Genomic DNA, 21,191 nt, shown 5'->3' with positions numbered 1-21,191 from the left:
AATGTTAGGTCATAACTCTGGCTGAAAGCATATTTCAATTAGAAATTTGATGAGAAGGAAATGCGCCAGCTTCAAACAAGAACACAGCCAAGCAGTCAGACTTAAGTCTTTTTATTTTTTGTTTTGTTGTAGGAAAAGTGCATAGTTGAAGCCCTTTTACTCTTAAACAGTAACAGTGTAAATCGAGGTCTCCTGTGATACCACCAATCATGTCAATAATCTCATGGCTTCCCCATTGATTCCATTTAATTGACCCAGCATTTTCAATCTTTTAACTCTTACCTGTGACCTCACAGAAAAACCCTAGAAAGCCATAGTACAACATAATTCAGAGGACTTTCGCTGATAATGAAGAGCAGCCAGATGAAGACGAGTGTTTAAACTCCCTCCATGCATTGAACAAATACTCTTTCATTTTAAGATTAATGCATGTAATTTCTGTTATCACAGACACCCTGGGATATAGCCCAAGGCTCATATACACTTTAATAACCACACACTATACAGATGTTCACAAAATACAGACAGACTCACTCAGCTGATGGGTCTGAAAATATTTGGGTTCAATGGTTTTGTTGTTTTGTGTGGGTAAGTACAATGAGAGGGAGATATATATTTATTTATGGTAAGGCTCCAGTATCGGTAATGTTCCCAATTAAAATGTGGAAAATAAAAAATCATTCCCAAATAAAGTGAAAATAACAAAAGGGCCTCTCAGTATTGCCGTTTCAACACAAATAATATGAAACTAAAAACTCACATTGGCACGTTTCATTAATTTCCACTGACAAACCTTGGTACAGAAGTTGTGAAGCAGAAACTTTTGATTGGGTTCTTCTTTTAGAAAACTTAATCTGTACACGAGAACTTCAAAAGGAATCAAAAAAGTGCTAATAATGTATTATTTTGGCTACTAGTACAGTTTTCTTTTAAAGCACAATGATGCACACAATCATCCTAACATGATGATGATATAACTGCAGATCGTTTTATTTTGTCAAATGAGGCTAAGCTTCTCTTTATTACTGGAGGTGAATAATTGTTTTCTCTGGTGTGTGCATCAAATATTTTGCTCACATTTTACAGATCAACTTCAATCTCGTTTCAAACGTTCTGCTGCACCACCTTATTTAAAGGGACAGCCTTGCAGTCAATATAGCAGAGCTGACTACCTGCTTGAGTCAGACGAGTATCTCACCAAGGCCTGAATGTAAACACAGAAGACTTACTCACTGCATTAAAATCCTATGTTGTGTTACTGTAATGAGACTATAACCTTATCAAATAAATTCTGCAGGGTTAAATACAAAACTAAAACATGATGCAAAATCTCCTGGTTACTGGTACTGTATAGAGTTTTATCTTCATAAAGTGAAAAGTGTGGAATGTTTGAGGGAGACTGAAGGACCTGCCACCCTTTGTTATTACAAGCACCAGAAAAACAATTTAACGACCCAACAGGAACTCTTTACTACTGCCCCCTCCCTTCTTCCTTGATCACGTTACACAATCCTTCATCATAGATTTACATCTGAGTTTCTGCAGATCCACCGCCATCATGGCTGGGATCAGGGACAAACTCCAAATAATGCCAAAATTCCTGATTTAAGCGAGTCTAACGATATATATTTTAAGCCACAGTTGTTTGGTAGTTGAGTGTGTACTGCAGATGGGAAAACCATGTGTCGTACTAAGTTTTATATATATATTTTTTATATGTGATTATGTTCAGCTATTAACACATTCTTCTGGATAAAATCTTGTGTTTGACTGTAAATTCTCCCTTTTCAGCCGATACTATAAACTAAAAAAAACAAGGTGAGTTTGAGTACTGTTGAGAACTGTTTTTAAGAGGACATATTTTGCTTTTCCCCATTTTCCCCATCTGTGTACCATATATGCTTTTACATGGGTGGATGCTCATACTAAATACAGTCAAAGTTGCTCAGTTTTTTCCTACTCTGCGTCCTTTGTGATGTCAGTGAGAGCAGTAATCCTTAATTGAGTCAGGCTTGCAGCTCTGACTGTAAGCATAGAAGCTCCACCCACCTTCATTTCAAACCCTGCAAGGGGCAGCGAATAAGAATGAAGTTCACTTAAAGAATGAGGGGCTAACACCTCTTGAGCTAAGGAGCTGCACCAGGACAAGTATAATAAAAGGATCATTTCTGCAACTGCAAAACATGCAATTGTAATTGAGTAAAATAAGTTTTGGAGCTGGATATGAGCATAATAGGTCCCCTTTAAATGTCATAGTTGTGCTGGCCTTGTTGATCAGTTGGACTCTAGTAATAAGAAATCAGAGACAAGTCTGTGACAAGATCATAAGAAGAAAAACAGAAAAAGATATGTGAGGGAAGGTTGACAGAAAGACAGATGGTGCTATCCTGGTTGCAGCTACTGTGCAACTCTAGTCAGAGGAGGTGTACATTTGCTGGTTGTTTGGCTCCACTGCTAGTCAATAGGTGGTGCTGGGGGCTCTCTTCCATCACTCTGCAAAAAAAGAGAAAACATTTTTTTTTTTTTTAATTTAATTTAATTTTTTTTTTTTTTTTTTTTTAAAGAATCAAATCTGCAACAGATGAGTCTATAATTAGAAGGAAAAAAGAATGTTTTTGGACAGAATTTTTGTTGCTTTGCCTCAGATAGTGTGTAGGCTTGCAGCATTTCCTTTCCCCTCATTCTGGTACAAGTCAATCTTGGTTAATCTGTCCAAAGAACTCTTTTAGATGGTGTCTGCCAAAGTCTGATCTGACTCTCTTGTTCTTGAGAGTAACCAGTGGTTTGCACATCGTTTTAAATCCTCTGCATTTCCATTCATGAAGACGTCATTGTCTACCTTGACAAAGATAAGTCTACCTACTCAAGTGTTCTCGACTTGGTTAGATGATGTGAAGCTGTTTTTCTTAGTCAAGGACAAGTTTCTGTCATCATCCACTTTACTTCATCTGCGGTCTTTCATGTATTTTGGTGTTGCTGGGCTTGTCAGCATTTATTCTTTTTAAGAATGTACCACACTGTTGACTTGGCCAGTCTTACAGCTAGGTTCATTTTGGGTTTTTGGTTTCCTGCACCTCAAGATGGCCCCCTTGACTTGCATCAACATCTCTTTGGACCTCATATTAAAGAAAAATCTGGCACTAAAAACTCCAAATCCAACATGTGGAACTACCCGCTGTTGCAAATCCTTGTAAATAAGGGAGCAGCTGTAAGTGGCTTTTTGTAAATGTATTTTCAAAGATCACTGGGATTTAAAAACTCCTAGCATGGAATTACCACTCAAATCTGAAAATGTCTATAAATGTTTTACTGATTTTTAAAGGCTTAAAAAGTGTCCCCTACAAAGCTTTGAACCACGATCCTTTGAGTAAACACTTTGCAGTGTTTGGAGCTGAAGTTTCAGCACAGATGTATGACAGACATGGCCACATACCCCTTAATTCAGGCCACTTCAAATAAGCTATTTCTGTACCTGTAGCTTTAAATTACATGATGATCTGCACATGCCCACATGTCAAAAGTAAACCTGCTATCATAAAAATTAAAAAAAATTGATGGCATCCTGACCATTTACATTTCCCGTATTGCTAATAAAGCAGTTGGATATGACGAGGCTGCACTTCATAACACAAAAGGCAACATGCAAACACACTGACACACACACACCCTCCACTTAGTGTTTCATAAGTAGTCATTTAAGGCTAATGGGGACAGTGGCATGAAGAACAAACGTAATCCACCAAGTCTTATAAATCAGTATATAGTCTTTGGAAGTTTTAACAGACCTTGCTGAGACATTTTGGCGTTTGAGATGGCACAAGAGAATGTAGATAGTACATAAAAATGTTTGTGAGGCAGCTGCTCATTATAGCCACCTAACCCTAACCCTTTCTTCTTTTTAAAATATAAACTAAACTAGCAAAGATTTGCTGTTAGAGTTGAGCTTTGCAACTCTGCGGATTTGTCACATGCACATAAAAAGGAACTATGAGGAAAAGAGAAACCCCCAAAACCATAATAACCACAATGTCATAATATGTTGTCCTTAAAATAAAGCTCCAGTTTGGTCTGTGAAGGACATCACAGAATAAATATTAGGTTCCTGGTTTCTATTCAGGGAGAGAATTACTCATCTTTGCAAATATTAACCTATCCGCTTTCAAATACAGCAACTGCGGTTTCGCATTGGGAAATAATGTTACTTGTCTAAAACTCAAATAATACACACAGTTATAAAAATCAACAGAGCTATGACAACAATATTCCTAATCATTACATTTATTATTACTGTTAGTAAGGCTTATTGACAGAAGTGAAAAGGACAGGAAAGCAGGCGGAGAGAAATTAAAAGTCAAATGTTTGGTGGCAGAAAATCTTGTTTGGAGGAGATTTTGTGTTAGTTTTACTCTGAGATTTTGGTTGGTTTTATGTTGCAGCCTTTTGTTATAAAAGACATGTGCCTTGTCAAAGAGGTATCAGGTTTGTCTAATCCCCTGACCTCATTATAAGAAACCTTTTTCATTTTAGATGACGCAGATTTTCCTCCGCTCTTCCCCATGTCTCTTATCGCAATGACTAAAGGTCCTTCTTCTGTGTTTTTAGGCTGATTGCTACATAAACACTGGTCAATGTTTTTTAACCACAAGTTCATGCAGCAGCTGTTAGCCCTTCTAACTCTGCAGTACACACACCTTTTTTGGTAATATTTTTACTAAGAATTTCTTTTAATAATAAGCAGAATACAGCGTATTAACAACCAAATTGGCTTTTCCATTTCATCCTCTGTGATAATAGTTCTCTTTCATTCATAGCAATCGGACTTTGCATTATTAGATTCAAGGAAATATGTTTCCCTGATAAAAGACCTTTTTATTTGATGTGCACGTGGTATCTGGACTGTACAGGTGGAGACAAAAGGGGAAAAAAACGCAGTACTGTGCAACAGTTTTGAGCCACACCTCATGTCTTTTTATTTTGTTTTCAGACTCTTTTTTTTTTTAAAGTGCTCTTGAGCAACTGTCTCCAGGCTTTCTGAAGATCATGGTCTGCTGTTTCATGTTGCATACACATAACAGGTAACTTAGCAAAGACCTTAGTCACTTAGTCTTTTGCAAAAACATTTTCCCCATTTCTTTAGTTGAATCTATACAAAATGCAAAAGATAACATGATTTGATGCCAGCAAGATGTTCCCCAACCAACCAAAAAGTTAGCCTATCGCAGTAGAATGTGCAGTGTGGTCTTAACGACATTTGAAGGAAATGGACAAATGGAGGACAATAAAAGAAGTGTCAGGCCTAAAAACACGTCTCCAGCAGATGAACATCATCTCAAAGTCTCGTCCTGCATCTGCTGCACCTTTCTAATTTTCCTAGCAAATATAAAGAAATGAGTGGCGGTTCAAGACTTTTGCACATTACTGCAAGTCTTTACATTTCAGAGATATTTGTTATGTAAAATGAATGTGATCTGCACTCACATTGTGGGGTCCACTGGGCTTGCCAGAATGATGGGTACCCCTGAGAGTGGATGGGCGCAGCAAAAAGAGGACCAGGGCTAACACCGCCCATCCCATCAGAACCATGGGGAGGGTCAGGTCACCTCCCCCACCCACTGACCCACTGGGACCTGGCACTGAAAAAAAACAAATATATAGAATACTTCTTATTCAAACACACATTTGAGTCCTATCGTGACTTCACACACTTACAAAATGTGAGCTATACTGAGAAAAGTTCATACATACGTTCCTGAGGGCACTCTATGTCTGTGCAGTAGGACTGAGATTGCCTCAGCTGGAAGAAAATTACAGAAGGGAAAAAATGATTTACTCTTTGCCCTCAAACTGGGAGGAAACGACACTGCCTGCTAACTTTGATTCATTAACCAGCAGAGATATTGTGGTCAGCAGTGTTACAAAGCCACCCTGTGAGCTCTACCTGGTTCCTGAGATAAACACTATAAATAATTCCTCATAAGAGCTAAACATCTGAACAACATCCTTTAACACTGTAAGCAAATCAGATGGGCCAGTGTGTATCCAGCTCTCTGCCATGTAGGTTACACCTGTGCACGAAGTGTAAATTAGGTCAACTGTAAGCTGACATACAGTAACTACGAACTGTGTCCTTCATGAAACTAGGAAACTCACAACAACAAATGTTATACTTTGAAATAAGAAGAGCCAAAGTATATTTCCAAGCACAATACAAGCCTGAGGGCAATAAAACTGTCTTTGCATGGCAGAGCAGACAGGCTCTCAAGACAAACACTGAGCAGGAACCAGGATGTAGCTTTTCATTTCCTTCTCCCCACATCTCTTTAAGGCTTGAATTTACTTGCAAGTTGATCTTCGTTTCGTTTCCTTTTTTTAAAAAACAAAAAACAAAAACAAAAACAAAAACAAAAACAAAACTTCAGCTGATGATGTTATCACTTCACACCACATACTTTAAATACTTTGGCATGTCTATGCGCTGTCTCTTCAACTTAAATTCTAGGCGATTTAGAAAGCCTCCAAGCTGTGTCGCTTACCAGGTTGATGAGGCGCCTCATCGCGTACTCCTGGGTGCAGATGCACTCACAAGGGTCAAAGCCTCCCTCCGCCATTCCTCACCAGACAGTATCCACCTGAAGAGAAGTACAGCACGTAACTAGGACGTACATGAACAACTGAAAGAAACCTAACACTCCCTCTCGTCACTGCTTCGCTCTATTGTTGTTCTACAAGCGCACACTGATTAGGGGGAGGAGACTGTTTAGGTAAGGAGAGTCAGCATAGAGTGCTGGCATTTCATTTTACTGCATGTCAGCAACAGTGAAAAGTGAATTTCGGTTTTCTAGCTTTTTGTGGGAATATCAACAAATCCCAATATCCTGACAAACTCACAGTTTCATCGCAGTAACCTTGAAAGAGAAAAGAGAAAATAAACTTTAACTGTGGAATGTTGAGCCTCTATTTAAAATAGCCTTCACCTTTATCACTCTATGAAGCCCTTTATTAAACACCATGTTAGATCATTCAGAGCTGATTTCTGCACTCTCAAGTGTATTAGCATGTTTTGTATGAACATAGGTTTTTTTTTTTTTTAAAGATGATGTCTCATACTAGCAAGAACTTGGATGATTTCTGTCATTATGAGTGACAAAGGAAGATGAGCTATTACTGGCTTGGATAAAGCATTGATTTGATGGAGTAAGATCAACCTGGTTAATGATGACAATGATGGAGGTGAAACACACACAGACAATGGTTCAAAATAAAAAAACAAAACAACCACAAACACACAGATGTCTGCTACAGGTGTCTAATCGTGGTTATCAAACCCATAACAAACCCCAGATGAACTTTTAAAGCTCATAACAATACTGAAATACATTCATTTCCACTTTCTTAGGTACACCTTGCCAGGACTTCGTTGCCCCCCCTTTTGCCCCATACCATTACACCACTTAGTGCTGGGCGATATGGAAAAAATATTTATCACGATATGAATTATTTTATATCACGATAACGATATATATCACGATATACCACCAGACCTGTGGTCATCTGGAAAGTATGCAGTCTGTAAACAGCGAGTGGAGAGGGTGCAGTCTTTGTTTTGAGTTACCGTAAAGCATGTCGCAAATCCGGGTGCACGTAAAGCCGCACCATGTCGCAAAACCACAAGACGGAGTTTCTTTGCGAAAAATATCATTTTTTTATACTTTATTTTCTCTTGCATAAAGTTAAAAGTATGTATAGTGAGAAGACAACACTAATATATTTGCCACAGGCTATTTAACCCTTTAAGACCTACCATAGAACCAAGTCCGCCAGAGCTTATCTTTACATTTTACATGCTGTAGTGCCATTTGTGGGAGCATTTCAAGTTGCTATACATCAATACAACCGTTATAGCCCAAAATTTGAATAATATGTATGCATTAAGTCCATAGTAACTACATAAATTGCAAAAAAGTGCAATAAACTACAAAAAAAATTTAAAATCGTTTTTGTTTTGTTTTTTGTTTTTTTTACATATATTTCTAGTTAGAGAAATTTAAGAGGCTTATCCCTCAAAACTGTAAATACAAAAAAGTTGCACAAAATAGTTTCCAACCACGAGAAATTTATTTTGAGTGTCTTCATAGTTTTATTTTTGAGATACACTAATTTTTATATACTACAGGAAAAATGAAAATAAATATTATAATGCAAATTTGCAAAAAAAACAGCATGTGCATCAAAATAAACTATTTCCAACAGTGTCATTTGACTTCTAAGCATCCCAGAAACGATACAGAAAAGCATAAAGTCAAACATGACTTTTAAAAACTACATTTTCCGCGAAAAATGACGTCACTTCCGGTTTCGGACAGGTAATGGCGGACATGCGATAGTTCGCGCTGACTTATATTCCAACGTAGGAAGTGTTATGAATAGCTGATCGGATCGGCAAAGCGTGTTTCTGGAATATTATGTTTTTGTTGCTGGAAGTGCTTTTTATGCAATTTTTGCAAAGCTATATGTGGAAGGAAACCGTGACTTAGGACAAGCTAATGGAATAAGATGTAAGTACAACTCCTACGGTTTCATATGCAAAAAAATTACTGCGCTACCTTACCTGGTTCCAGTTCTACAGGGATTTAAAAATAGTTAGGCAAAACGGAGTGTGCCTGCTCCGACCGGTTGTAAAGGGTTAATGATATATTTTATGTAATAATTTATAAAATTAGGGTTAGAAACGATAGAAGACAAATGGCACGATAGACACTTTTCTATCGTCCACACGATATATATCGTCATATCGCCCAGCACTAACACCACTAGTGCCTCAACAATTCAAGCTGCTGAACCGTCGTCTTATATGAAACCTGAAAGATCCATGCTTTCAGGCCGTTGAAGCCAAATTCTGACTCTATCACCTAAATGTCACTGCAGAAATTGAGACTGGTCAGGCCAGACAACATTTTTCTAATCGTCTGTTGTCAATTTTGATGAGTGGTGAACGGTACCCTTCCTATTTCTAACATGAATAGCATCAGGTGTGGTCTTCTGCTGCTGTAGCCCATCTGCTTCAAGGTTCAATGTGACAGCTTCATAACTGCCCACAGAGTCAGAGAGGTTATAACAGAGAGTACAGAGTTTATTTTGCGCTGATAATAAATCTGCAATGTAATTGATGTTCATCCTTACACTGAGTATTGATTGATTATAAAAGTGCTCATGTTAAGTATATAAAAAAATGCAAACTATAACCTAACTGAGGCTTCTGCAGATGGATTTGCTCTGCTATGAGCTCTGATAGAAGCTCAGAGTTTGTTGAAGCAAACCAGCCAGTGAGCAGGTTAGGTTCATACAGTCTGTTACCCCAGGACACTGACTCTGTTGAAGTTAACTTTCTCTCTGGAACAGAAAACCCAGAGTTTCCCCTCAGCTCAGGATTAACAAACTCAGAGTTTTGAAATTAAACCTCATCCTTCATCTGCGACCCAGCAGTTACCAAAACACTCAGCACATCTGTCACCAACTTTCACACCATGTTCAAAGTCACTTACATGACCTTTCTTCCACATTCTGTTATAAACTATGAACCTCAAGAGTTCTTCTTGGGATATTTTCCACCACTTATTTTATTTTCATGTATTTCTTGTTATGCATCCACCAGCACACATACAGTGGCTTGCAAAAGTATTTGGCCCCCTTGAACTTCTCCACATTTTGTCACATTACAGCCTCAAACATGAATCAATGTTATTGGAATTCCACGTGAAAGACCAATACAAAGTAGTGTAAACGTGAGAAGTGGAACGAAAATGATACATGATTCCAAACATTTTTTACAAATAAATAACTGAAAAGTGGGGTGTTCGTAATTATTCAGCCCCCTGAGTCAATACTTTGTAGAACCACCTTTTGCTGCAATTACAGCTGCCAGTCTTTTAGGGTATGTCTCTACCAGCTTTGCACATCTAGCGACTGAAATCCTTGCCCATTCTTCTTTGCAAAACAGCTCCAGCTCAGTCAGATTAGATGGACAGCGTTTGTGAACAGCAGTTGTCAGATCTTGCCACAGATTCTCGATTGGATTTAGACACCAGACAGGTCAGGGATAAAGTTATTGAGAAATTTAAAGCAGGCTTAGGCTACAAAAAGATTTCCCAAGCCTTGAACATCCCACGGAGCACTGTTCAAGCAATCATTCAGAAATGGAAGGAGTATGGCACAACTGTAAACCTACCAAGACAAGGCCGTCCACCTAAACTCACAGGCCGAACAAGGAGAGCGCTGATCAGAAATGCAGCCAAGAGGCCCATGGCGACTCTGGACGAGCTGCAGAGATCTACAGCTCAGGTGGGGGAATCTGTCCATAGGACAACTATTAGTCGTGCACTGCACAAAGTTGGCCTTTATGGAAGAGTGGCAAGAAGAAAGCCATTGTTAACAGAAAACCATAAGAAGTCCCATTTGCAGTTTGCCACAAGCCATGTGGGGGACACAGCAAACATGTGGAAGAAGGTGCTCTGGTCAGATGAGACCAAAATGGAACTTTGTGGCCAAAATGCAAAACGCTATGTGTGGCGGAAAACTAACACTGCACATCATTCTGAACACACCATCCCCACTGTCAAATATGGTGGTGGCAGCATCATGCTCTGGGGGTGCTTCTCTTCAGCAGGGACAGGGAAGCTGGTCAGAGTTGATGGGAAGATGGATGGAGCCAAATACAGGGCAATCTTGGAAGAAAACCTCTTGGAGTCTGCAAAAGACTTGAGACTGGGGCGGAGGTTCACCTTCCAGCAGGACAACGACCCTAAACATAAAGCCAGGGCAACAATGGAATGGTTTAAAACAACACATATCCATGTGTTAGAATGGCCCAGTCAAAGTCCAGATCTAAATCCAATCGAGAATCTGTGGCAAGATCTGAAAACTGCTGTTCACAAACGCTGTCCATCTAATCTGACTGAGCTGGAGCTGTTTTGCAAAGAAGAATGGGCAAGGATTTCAGTCTCTAGATGTGCAAAGCTGGTAGAGACATACCCTAAAAGACTGGCAGCTGTAATTGCAGCAAAAGGTGGTTCTACAAAGTATTGACTCAGGGGGCTGAATAATTACACACACCCCACTTTTCAGTTATTTATTTGTAAAAAATGTTTGGAATCATGTATCATTTTCGTTCCACTTCTCAAGTGTACACCACTTTGTATTGGTCTTTAACTAAGACTGCCTACACCCAGCGGCCAGTGATACACACCTGGCTAAAACTCACACAGCCTTCAGCCAAAGTTTGTGTAATAAATTAGAGGGCTGTTGGGTGAACTTTATGGGCATTCTAAAGGTTTCATTTGGTGGTGCTGTTAAATTCCTATTGGCTTATAGCTAGTTTTTTTCTCCAACCCACTGTCATCAGTGACAGCAAAGTAAATAACAAAAATATGTGAAGAAACATAGTTCAACAACACCACAAACAAACTGAATCAACACAGCTAAAGCCGAACACCGTAATCTGTCACTGCGCGGCTTTCCCATTAAGACTGCAGGAGGTTTAACATCAGACATACACAGGTTGCAGTATGATCCACTGGTAGCTGCCTCCACTTTTGAGGAAGTCAGCTAGAACGAGGTCAAAGACATCTACGGTTACTTCCTTGCACTTTTAAAATTACGTGATTTAGCCTAACGTTTACACTAGCTTCTTGCTAACCTCGCCAGCCAAGCCAGAGGAAACTCACACCCATCCCCCCTGTCTTTTGATTGTTATTAACTGAACACAGACATGAGAGCAAAAAACAGCGACTTACTGGAGCTGTGTGATGTTAAGAAAACGATCACCGTCTCTCAGGGGCCCGAGCTGCACCGCTGCTCTCCACAGAACTATCAAACTGCAGACACATCAAACCACCGTCTGTGTTTTGTTTAATACACGTGAGCCAGCAGCTATTTTTCATCCGGGACCTCGGGAGTGGGGCGGCTCCCCGGTGGCTCTGCTCTGTAGTCAGCCAAACAGCTGTCCTGCTATTGGTGTAAAAGTCTGATAGGCGGGCCCTTTGAGCCAATCACAACAAGCAACGATCACTTTTTCTGGATAGTAAACAAACAGTCCCGTTGCCTGTCAGCTTACAGAGGCCCATGAACCTACAACATCTGTGCAGTTGTGTAACCAAATACATGGTGGTGGATTCGACTTGAATACTTTTCATTACTTAAAGTTATCTATATTTAATTTTTATGCTACTATATAAATGTTATTCTTTTAAATAAGGAAAGCAAAGACATACCTTTCTGCAGCACAACACATACTTTAACTTTGAATCTGGGCTTTTATTTATTTATTATATAACTTATTGATTTTATGATGTCACTATGGGAGTGGAAGTTAATCTATCACCATTCCCAAATAAGCTTATAAGACACCAATACTTAGAAATAAGAGACAGAGAAGCACCAACCTGTTGTATTTTCCAAGTTTTAGAAACATTACAAGCTCAGTTACACACACCATTAAAAAAAAAACCCCCCAAACAAACAGTGGAATCTGTCATTGCACCAAAACAATTTTAAAAAGACATCTCATTGAATATAATAATATATGTGGATGTTATTATTAATATTATTATCAATATAAAAAAATCTGAGAGGTTCTTTACCCTACTTTCATCGGTTACCAACTTGGAATATATTCACTTCTGTGAATGAAACAACAGTTTATTCTAGTGACTATAAAGATGCATCTGTAAGAGATGGAAGCAACTCCTTTTCTTTCATCTGGTCCCTTTACGGTTCCCCACAATGGATCATCCGCCTCCATCTCACCCTGTCCCTAGCATCCATCTCTGTCACACAAACCTTCTGCATGTCCTCCTCCATTACATCCATTAACCTCCTCTGCGGGCCTTCTTTTTCCCTACTGCCTGGCAGCTCCATTTTCAACATTCTTTGCCCAATATATCTCCTTTCCTCCTCTGTACATGTCCAGACCATCTCAGCCATGTCTCTACAACTTTATCTCCAAACCGCTCAACCTGAGTTGTCCCTCTAATGTACTGATTTCTATTCCTGTCTATGCTGATCAATCCCAATGAAAACTTGAGAATCTTCAGCTCTGCCACCTCCTGCTCAGCCTTCTGTCTATTTGTCAGTTGTGACATATCCAAACCATACATCATATCATCTTATAAACCTCCCCTTTCACTCTTGCATCCTTCTGTCTCAAATCACCCCTCATAACATGCCTCCACCCCCTCCATCCAACCTACGCTCTCTTCTTCACCTCCAAGAGATTAAAGCAACTGAAATGCCATTCATGTTACAAACCATAAAGGTATGAATGCAGCTGAAAAGTTTTAAGTTTAAGCTGAAGAACTGTAGATGAAGAGTGTGTGCACTCTACATAGACAGCTACCTGTGCCAGTTATCACAAGGTACTTAGAGAGTGACAGAAGCTGCAATGTGAGGTGAACTGAGAGGTTTTAAGCTTAATTACAAAAGAAGCATGTGGACTGTTAATAGCATATATGGCTTTTAACATATATGCAGAACGTTACATATATATATATATATATATATATATATATATATATATATACATACACACACATATATACATATATATACACACAGAGATACTGACCACCATATAGATAAAATGTGAGTAAGAAAGAGTTCCCATTCCAGGAAGAAAATCCCTCACAATCAGATGGAAACCATGACAGAAATGCCCTGAAGGGAAGTTACAAAAGAGCATGAACCCAGGTTGACTATCACCAGAGCTCATTAATGAAAGTTCTAGTGTGTGCTCCATGCAGCTGCTCTCTATGTGTGTGTATGTTCTGGACGGACTGACGCTGAGCGCAGGCAGGCAGGCGGACTGCGAGCTCTCTCTGAGCTGGAAAGAAGCGCTATACACGGTGAAAGTGAAAGGAGCTCCGTAAGTGTGGAAAGCACCGAACAGGCGGCCTCCCCCCCTCACACACACACACACACAAACAAACAAACAACACAGGGAGACGGGCCACGGGTGTAGCTTGAAGGCAGCAGCGGCGGCAGCAGCTCAGCAGACACAGCCATGGCCAACATTGCGGTCCAAAGGATCAAACGGGAGTTCAAAGAAGTTCTCAAAAGCGAAGAGGTGCGGTAACGCTACCGGCTTATTTTCACTTCTACTCAGCTCTTTCTTTAAAATTGTGTCAGTTCTGTTAATATATACGCTACCGGCAGCCGTTATTGTGACCAAATAGATTTACCTTAGTCAGGTTTGGGTCCTCTGTTGCAGCAGGTCAGGCCCAAACAGGAGAACTTTAGCTAGCTTTAGCTTCAAATCAGCGTCCAGGCGAACCTCCCTTGTTATGTCAGGTGGGTGTGTTCAGGAAACACCGGGGATTCAGCTCTCTCAACTGACAGGCCCTGAATGCCTAACAAACAACGTCGCACACCTTTGTTTTAATTACACAAGTCAAATAAACCTAGAGTGTGTGCTGTGTGTGTGTGGCCTGTTAGCGCCTCAGGCAGGGCACCGCAGCTGTTTAGCAGCGTAAATGAGTTAGCGGCAGTTAGCAAGGCTTGCTAACGTTAACGTTATTTTGACATGTATCCACAGTTAGCATTAACAGCCGTGATGTTTTGCTGCAACGTTCAACAAACTTATCAGGCGTTAATCAGCTGTTTGTTAAGAGTCTGAATACACTGCGTTTATTTAAAAGGTGTATGCTGTCATATCACCTCCTGCCCAAGTCCTGTTAATACTGTTTTATAGTTTTGTAACTTTGGTGCTAACCTGAATTGTCCTAGCGTTTCCTCTGGGAGTGGGGCTCAAACTGGTTTTTAATGTTAACACAAAATGACACTAGCCGTGCCTTTTCTAACAACCATCTTGCCAGGGACTTCTTGTTTTCAATTTGATGTGAACATGTGAAGACACAGCTGGGTAACGCCTTTTTCTTTCTTTCTTTCTTTCTTTCTTTCCTTTTTTTTTTTGCATTTGTTCCAACCTACAGACGAGTAAAAACCAGATTAAAGTAGATTTGGTGGACGAGAACTTCACAGAGCTGAGGGGTGAGATAGCAGGGCCTCCAGACACACCATATGAAGGTACTGTCATATTGGAAATGATGGCCAAAATATGTGATACTCATCATGTGGTCTGATATACTACCGCATGTCTGCTTTTCTCTCTTTCCTAGGTGGCAGATATCAGCTTGAAATAAAAATCCCAGAAACCTATCCTTTTAACCCACCAAAGGTATTTGCTTTAGTGTCTTTCATCCTCTGCCTCTCTTCCTTGTTCAGTTATTTTGAAAATATGTACACTTTTGTTATAGCTGGTAAAACCGGTTGTCACTAATTGCCACTGCTCATGCCTAAGTGACCCTGTGCATGGTACCCAACTCCAAAAACATCTCCCAGTGCTGCAGTTCAAATCAGTTTTAATTATGTAGCACCCATGTTTCTACGATAATAGAAACATCAATCCCCTGTGAGCAAGCACTTGGCAACAGTGGGAAGGAAAAACTCCCATATAGCAACAAGAAATCTACAAAACCAGGCTCAGGGAGGGGGCAGCCATCTGCCACAACCAGTTGGGGGTGAGAGGAAAGCGAAAAAAGCAGAAACAGATGGGACAAAAGGCAAACTAAAGGAGAGCGAACCAGAGCTTAATGATTAAATACAGTGGTGGTGAATAAAAACAGGTAGAGTAAGGAGATAAATGATGAGCAAAACATTCAGTGCATCATGGGAAGCCCTGCAGCAGTCAGAGCTTGTAGCAGCATAACAAAGGGTTATCTGATCCAGCCCTGACTATATGCTTTATCAAAATGTAAAATTTTAAGTCTAATTTTAAAAGTAAAGGTGGTGTCTGCCTCTCAAATCCAAACTGTGAGCTGGTTCACAGAAGAGGGGCGTGAAAGCTGAAGCCTCTGCCTCCCATTCTACTTTTAGAAACTTTAGGAACCACAAGTATGCAGTCCAAGAACGATATGTAATAGAAGTATAGTGTATAGTAATATGAGGTCTTTAGGATATCATGGGGCCTGATTATTCAAGATTTTGCGTGTGAGTCGAAGGATTTTATATTCATTTCTGGATTTAACAGTGACCCAATGAAGAGAAGCTAATATGTGGCAGTTTGACCGGAATCCATTTATAATTCTTATGAGCATCAGAGTTTCAAGGTAAATTCAGCTGTTATGCTTCATTTAACAAAACCTTAGGTTTGTTTTAGTGCTCTAACAGAGAACAGCATAACATGACTTATAAACAGCCTTTTCAGGTTTCTGGTCACTAATAGCTTGTATGTTTAAAACGAAAGAGAAAGTCTAATACTGATGATAGTGAAAATAAACATTTATTGTGTCCTTGGTGATTTCCTGTAAGCAAATGAATCTTGTAAACATACCCTCAACACAGGGGTGGTAAGAAATCTTTCCCTGAAATGATGTCACCAAATAACCTGTTAGGAAACAGTTTACGGATTTAAACTACCTGCGTTTGGCTTATACAGTAAGTTAAATGCTTAACACATCAAGTTAATTTGTCACTTAGATGTAAAATGCAGTGGTGCCATAAACCATAACTGCTGGCTCATTAATTTGCAGTATTTCCCTCGCAATGGCTTGCAATACATCAACACATGGTAAAATGACAGCTACTGTAGTGTAGCCTGGATGCTGACATATGTGTTGTAAGAAACTGTAAATATTTCTTCTTTCTGTCACCTCATGTTCTTCTCTAGATAACGCTTCCTCATTTGTATCTCCTAGGTGCGCTTCATCACTAAGATCTGGCATCCTAATATCAGTTCTGTGACAGGAGCAATATGCCTGGACATTTTAAAAGACCAGTGGTAAGTGCAAAGTATCTGAACTGTTCTCTGTGTGCCTGTGTGCTCCATCCACTTAACCTGCCCTCTCACCTTCTCTCAGGGCAGCTGCTATGACCTTGAGGACAGTGCTGTTATCTCTACAGGCTCTCCTCGCTGCAGCAGAACCAGACGATCCACAGGATGCAGTAGTAGCAAACCAGGTGGGAAGGACTTAATGCACGACTCGCATTTTATCTGCTTATAATCGGATATAAAAGTACCAAATTATATTTGGGTAACTGTACGTGTCTCGGTACCTGGTGTGAACTTGTGTCTAAAATAAAATCTGCCATATTTGCTAATTAATTTTGTGATGTTGCTCACAGACCTGTCTTTCTGAATCCTCAGTATAAGCAGAACCCAGAAATGTTCAAACAGACTGCGAGGCTTTGGTCTCACGTCTACGCGGGCGCTCCTGTCTCCAGTCCCGACTATACACGTAAAATAGACAAACTCTGCGCCATGGGCTTCGATAAGGTCAGAAGCACTTTGTTTTGTTGTGCCCTCACATTTATAGGTAAAATGTAGTTACACTCTATTAGTCAGTTTCCCAAACATTAATTGTCCCTTGTTTTAGAGTAAGGGAAAAATTCACTGAAGCTTTCCGTTAAAAAAGTAAATAATGATAAAATAGTTTTTAGTCTAAGCCTAGGCTCAGTCTGGAAAACTGAGCTTATCTTTAACATAATAACATATTTTAAGAAACATGCTTATTTTAAGCTTAATGGCAGCAACATGCTTTAGAGACATTTAGAAAGAGCGATGCTCGTCACTGTTGCATCACATCTTCTTTCAACAGCATTTTGTGCTTGTGAAACAAAGAGAAGTGCTTTTGTTTTGAAAGCTGTTTCTTCATTCTTTCCTGATAAGAGAGGTCAGCTGCTCAGTTTAAGCCCTTCTACCTTTTTCTTTTCTCATACAGCAGATAATGAAATGCCCAAATTCTTTGAAGTTTTACCCCCCCACACCCTTTATTCACTTCCTGAAGACTTGTTCCATCTCTGGCGCCATGTTTTTACCCAATGACAAAAACTAAATATTTGGTAATGAACAGTGAGATGTGGCGTGTCAACTTCTTAGTTTGTTCAGCTGAATGCCGGTTTTGGTCGGTTTTGGCTGCAGTTTTGGTCAGATTTAAACCAACTGGCACACAATGATCGCCTACACATTACAGTAACCTGTGAACTGTGATGGATCGAGCGCTGCATGAGATTCATCGGTGTTCTGGTTTGTTGCTGGCATTATATTCAATACGGTCATTATACACAATAATATATGTGTATAATGTAATTTTTTGGAGGGGGGGGGGTTTGAAGTTGGATGGTGATGTAATAATTTTTACATGATTTTTACCCCTCCGCTGTAAATGGCTGATGGAATATTGACATCACCCCGCGGGGCAGGCGGGCAGGCAACGTGAATACCTAAATTTGTGAATGTGATAACTCGAGAATGAGGCAGCGTGTCCCCTAAAAATCTCGGAGAAGTTTGAATCTCAGAGACCTCAATGTCAAAGTCAGAGGTCAAGTTTTCTGAAAATCTTGTGAATGCGATAAGTTGAGAACAAGGCAACATAGGATTTTAAAATTGATAGCATAGATGTGTCTGCTAGGAGGCTATTGGCTAGCATTGGCGGTAGCCAGAATTTTATTATCATTATTATTTTTTTAATAGTCTTTATTTAAACCAGAACTTTTTACAGGTACAGAAGTAAGAAATGAATGGGGCATGGTATACAGTGCTGATAAGCTGGAAACATCTGGTTATAACTTATCTTTACATAGTTTATTCTAATTTTTGTCGGCCTTATGTCTCAGCTCATAGGTTTTTGGGGGTTTTTTTTTTCACTCTGTACAGTTCGTCAGCAGTGCATATGGTTTAATGTTGGGGGCTCACTTTTCAACCATTTCCTCCTGATGGCCTTCTTACCTGCCAGAATTAAGGCTTTTAAAAAAGTCGATTTCTTCCCTTTTTATGTCTGTGGATCTTTTTTTCTTTACTTTATAGTTCAGAATAGTCTCTAGTGTATGAATAACTTTCTCAAAATGGCTGGAGCCTTGTAAATTTTGGCCTTGCAAGATGGATTACACAAAACACACACAAGTATTCATTTGTGTTCGTGAGCATGTGTTGTGTATGCACCAATGCGTTATTGAATTTATTATTATGCAGTAAGCATATGCAAACATTTACATTTCCACAGTACTTTGTGACAGACAAACAGTATATTCAGCTATCTCTCCAGTGGGTTTCTTGTCTCGTGGATGGACTCCAGCTGCAGTTGGTGGTTCTTGTTCTCTGCAGCCTTTGTGAGATCTGTGAATTTTCAAATGAGAATCATTTTTAAACTTTCTTTCCTCCTTTTATACAGAATGCAGTAATAGCGGCCTTGTCTTCAAAATCCTGGGACGTGGAAACGGCGACAGAGCTGCTCCTAAGCAACTGAAGCCAGGTGTGAGGATCCAAAAACCCTTCATCACAGTGTCAGCTCCTCCACCACTGCCTTTTGTTACACAGAAAACAAACACCCCATCCACCATGGCAGTCTGAGCCTTCTTTTATTACCAGTTTGTTTGCTACTAAGTCAACACCAGTAGCGCTGCATTTGCCAATATGCACAGCACCCCGTTGCCTGCCGAGTCTTTACTCCCACCAACCCAATGTGTGTATTTCAGTATTAAGCCCTCCCACCCTTAAAAAAATAAAAAATCCACCCATGCATCCAGTCTTCCATGCCCTTTAAACACATTATTTTTTCCCCCACAAATTTCCTTAAAGTTGTAAAGGATCGAACAGCTGCTGTAATCAGGTGGATTTTCCAGGGTAAAATGTAAGGAAAGGAAAGCCTGCTGACTGCTTCTACACTACATTACCGTTTAATTCCTTCGGCAGCCAGTTGGACCGTGTGTTTCTCTGCTACAGACTTTTAGTACTGTAAAGAAAAAAAAAAAGTCTTGCTGGATTAAATTTACTTGACTGGATAGTGCTGTGCATGAGCAGTGTAATGTTTTTTTTTTTTCTCCTGAACAATCTTTCATTGATGCCTCAATCCACTACAGAAGTTTGGATGTACAGGTTTTATTTTCTGTATGTAAACTTAGAACAAAATCACACACACACACACACACACACACCTGCCAACATCTGCACACATGCACAGAAGAAAAATCTGTAAATAGATCTGTGTAAATTTGAAAATACAGTGGGGATGTACTTTTTTTTTTTTCTTACATGGCATTGTAAAACAGATTATTTTAAATATAAACTATGCCTAGTTTACAATTGTAAGGAGATAAATGTTTTCATGCTTTTGTGATCCATGAGAAGTCCCTCTGAATGTATTTTGTTTTTTTTAAAGGGTGGCACAGCCAAAATCCTGGCCCTCATGGCACAGGAGCTAACAGCCAGCTCAGCCACTTTTTCTGCAATCATCTACAGTCCAACTTTTTTGTCTGTGTGTGCGCGTGTTTATTGTCCTTTCATGTTGGTGCCTTTATTTTGATTTGGCCAGATGATGCGGTGGGTGTTTGTTTGGTTTAACATCCCTCTCCTACACTCGTGGATCTCGCAGGACTCATTCTCTATAATCAGAGACACCTGGAACTTCTGATGGGGAAATCCACCAAGCACCACCCGGTTTGGCGTTATACCGGTAGGGAACCAAAGCCCTACCTGACACGTTGATGGAAAGTGAATGGGATTTTTTTTCGGACATTTGAGAGGAAGATTCTGATGAGTGACATTGAGGATTTGGGTTTGCAGTGCTGTTTTTTTTTTTTTTTTTAACCATACGCACATCCTCAGCCACTGATTGAGGATCTGCTCATTAACATAACCAATAGGAGGCGGCGCTGTACACTTTATTGCTGATCCAGTCAATCAAAGGCTTTGGCCATATATACAGGTATATAGGCGATGTCCTATATTCCCAAACATGCTTTACTACACAGCCAAATAAAACACTCACTGAGGTCGTCTTTGAACTATGTCTTATAGGTAGGAAAAGAGGCTGGAACTCCTCTGTTATTCTATTAAGTGAAATAGCAGACCTGGGAAGTGTTTTCACATATTTTTGATTTTGAGGTACATGGACTGTAAAAACATGCTTGGCATATAGAGAAAGGGTGTGGATGCATCCTCACACAAGGGGCCGTTCTGTTTTTAATAAAGGAATTATTTTTGCTTAACCTCCAGCTCGGTCCCTACCAGCACAGCAGTGTATTACACTGCAACATGGAGTTAATGTGCAGCCGTCTCTGCTCACAGTGGGGGGAAAAAAAGGAAGTTCATAGGCAGGCAGGATGCACATGCCATCTCCCTTACTTGTAAATAGCTGGGTTTGGTT

At 39.8% G+C, this 21,191-nt stretch overlaps 2 protein-coding genes across 6 annotated transcripts; one reads left to right on the top strand and one right to left on the bottom strand.

Annotated features, from left to right (window-relative positions):
• Nucleotides 1-95: 95 nt before the first annotated feature.
• smim14 (small integral membrane protein 14) lies at nucleotides 96-14,368 on the bottom strand. Of its 3 annotated transcripts, none has more exons than XM_013275702.3 (5): nucleotides 14,232-14,368; nucleotides 6,534-6,629; nucleotides 5,746-5,794; nucleotides 5,479-5,633; nucleotides 96-2,493 (listed from the first exon to the last, which is right to left on the bottom strand). In XM_013275702.3, the coding sequence occupies exons 2-5, from the start codon at nucleotides 6,606-6,608 to the stop codon at nucleotides 2,455-2,457; spliced, it is 318 nt and encodes a 105-aa protein (XP_013131156.1). In that variant the 5' UTR covers nucleotides 6,609-6,629; nucleotides 14,232-14,368; the 3' UTR covers nucleotides 96-2,454. The 3 variants fall into 3 exon arrangements, with proteins under 3 accessions (XP_013131156.1, XP_003452183.1, XP_005456932.1); XM_003452135.5 differs by lacking the exon at nucleotides 14,232-14,368 and adding an exon at nucleotides 11,790-11,946; XM_005456875.4 differs by lacking the exons at nucleotides 96-2,493; nucleotides 14,232-14,368 and adding exons at nucleotides 4,989-5,370; nucleotides 11,790-11,951.
• ube2kb (ubiquitin-conjugating enzyme E2Kb (UBC1 homolog, yeast)) lies at nucleotides 13,751-20,537 on the top strand. Of its 3 annotated transcripts, none has more exons than XM_003452136.5 (7): nucleotides 13,751-14,116; nucleotides 14,982-15,075; nucleotides 15,168-15,226; nucleotides 16,746-16,828; nucleotides 16,908-17,007; nucleotides 17,195-17,323; nucleotides 19,218-20,537. In XM_003452136.5, exons 1-7 carry the CDS (start codon nucleotides 14,054-14,056, stop codon nucleotides 19,290-19,292), a joined length of 603 nt encoding a protein of 200 aa, XP_003452184.1. In that variant the 5' UTR covers nucleotides 13,751-14,053; the 3' UTR covers nucleotides 19,293-20,537. The 3 variants fall into 3 exon arrangements, with proteins under 3 accessions (XP_003452184.1, XP_019215429.1, XP_019215428.1); XM_019359884.2 differs by lacking the exon at nucleotides 13,751-14,116 and adding an exon at nucleotides 14,206-14,340; XM_019359883.2 differs by lacking the exon at nucleotides 13,751-14,116 and adding an exon at nucleotides 14,395-14,687.
• Nucleotides 20,538-21,191: the final 654 nt, after the last annotated feature.

Source organism: Oreochromis niloticus, linkage group LG6 (assembly GCF_001858045.2).
Source record: "Oreochromis niloticus isolate F11D_XX linkage group LG6, O_niloticus_UMD_NMBU, whole genome shotgun sequence".
Lineage (NCBI taxonomy): Eukaryota > Metazoa > Chordata > Actinopteri > Cichliformes > Cichlidae > Oreochromis > Oreochromis niloticus.
This window is presented reverse-complemented; position numbering and strand designations above follow the sequence as displayed.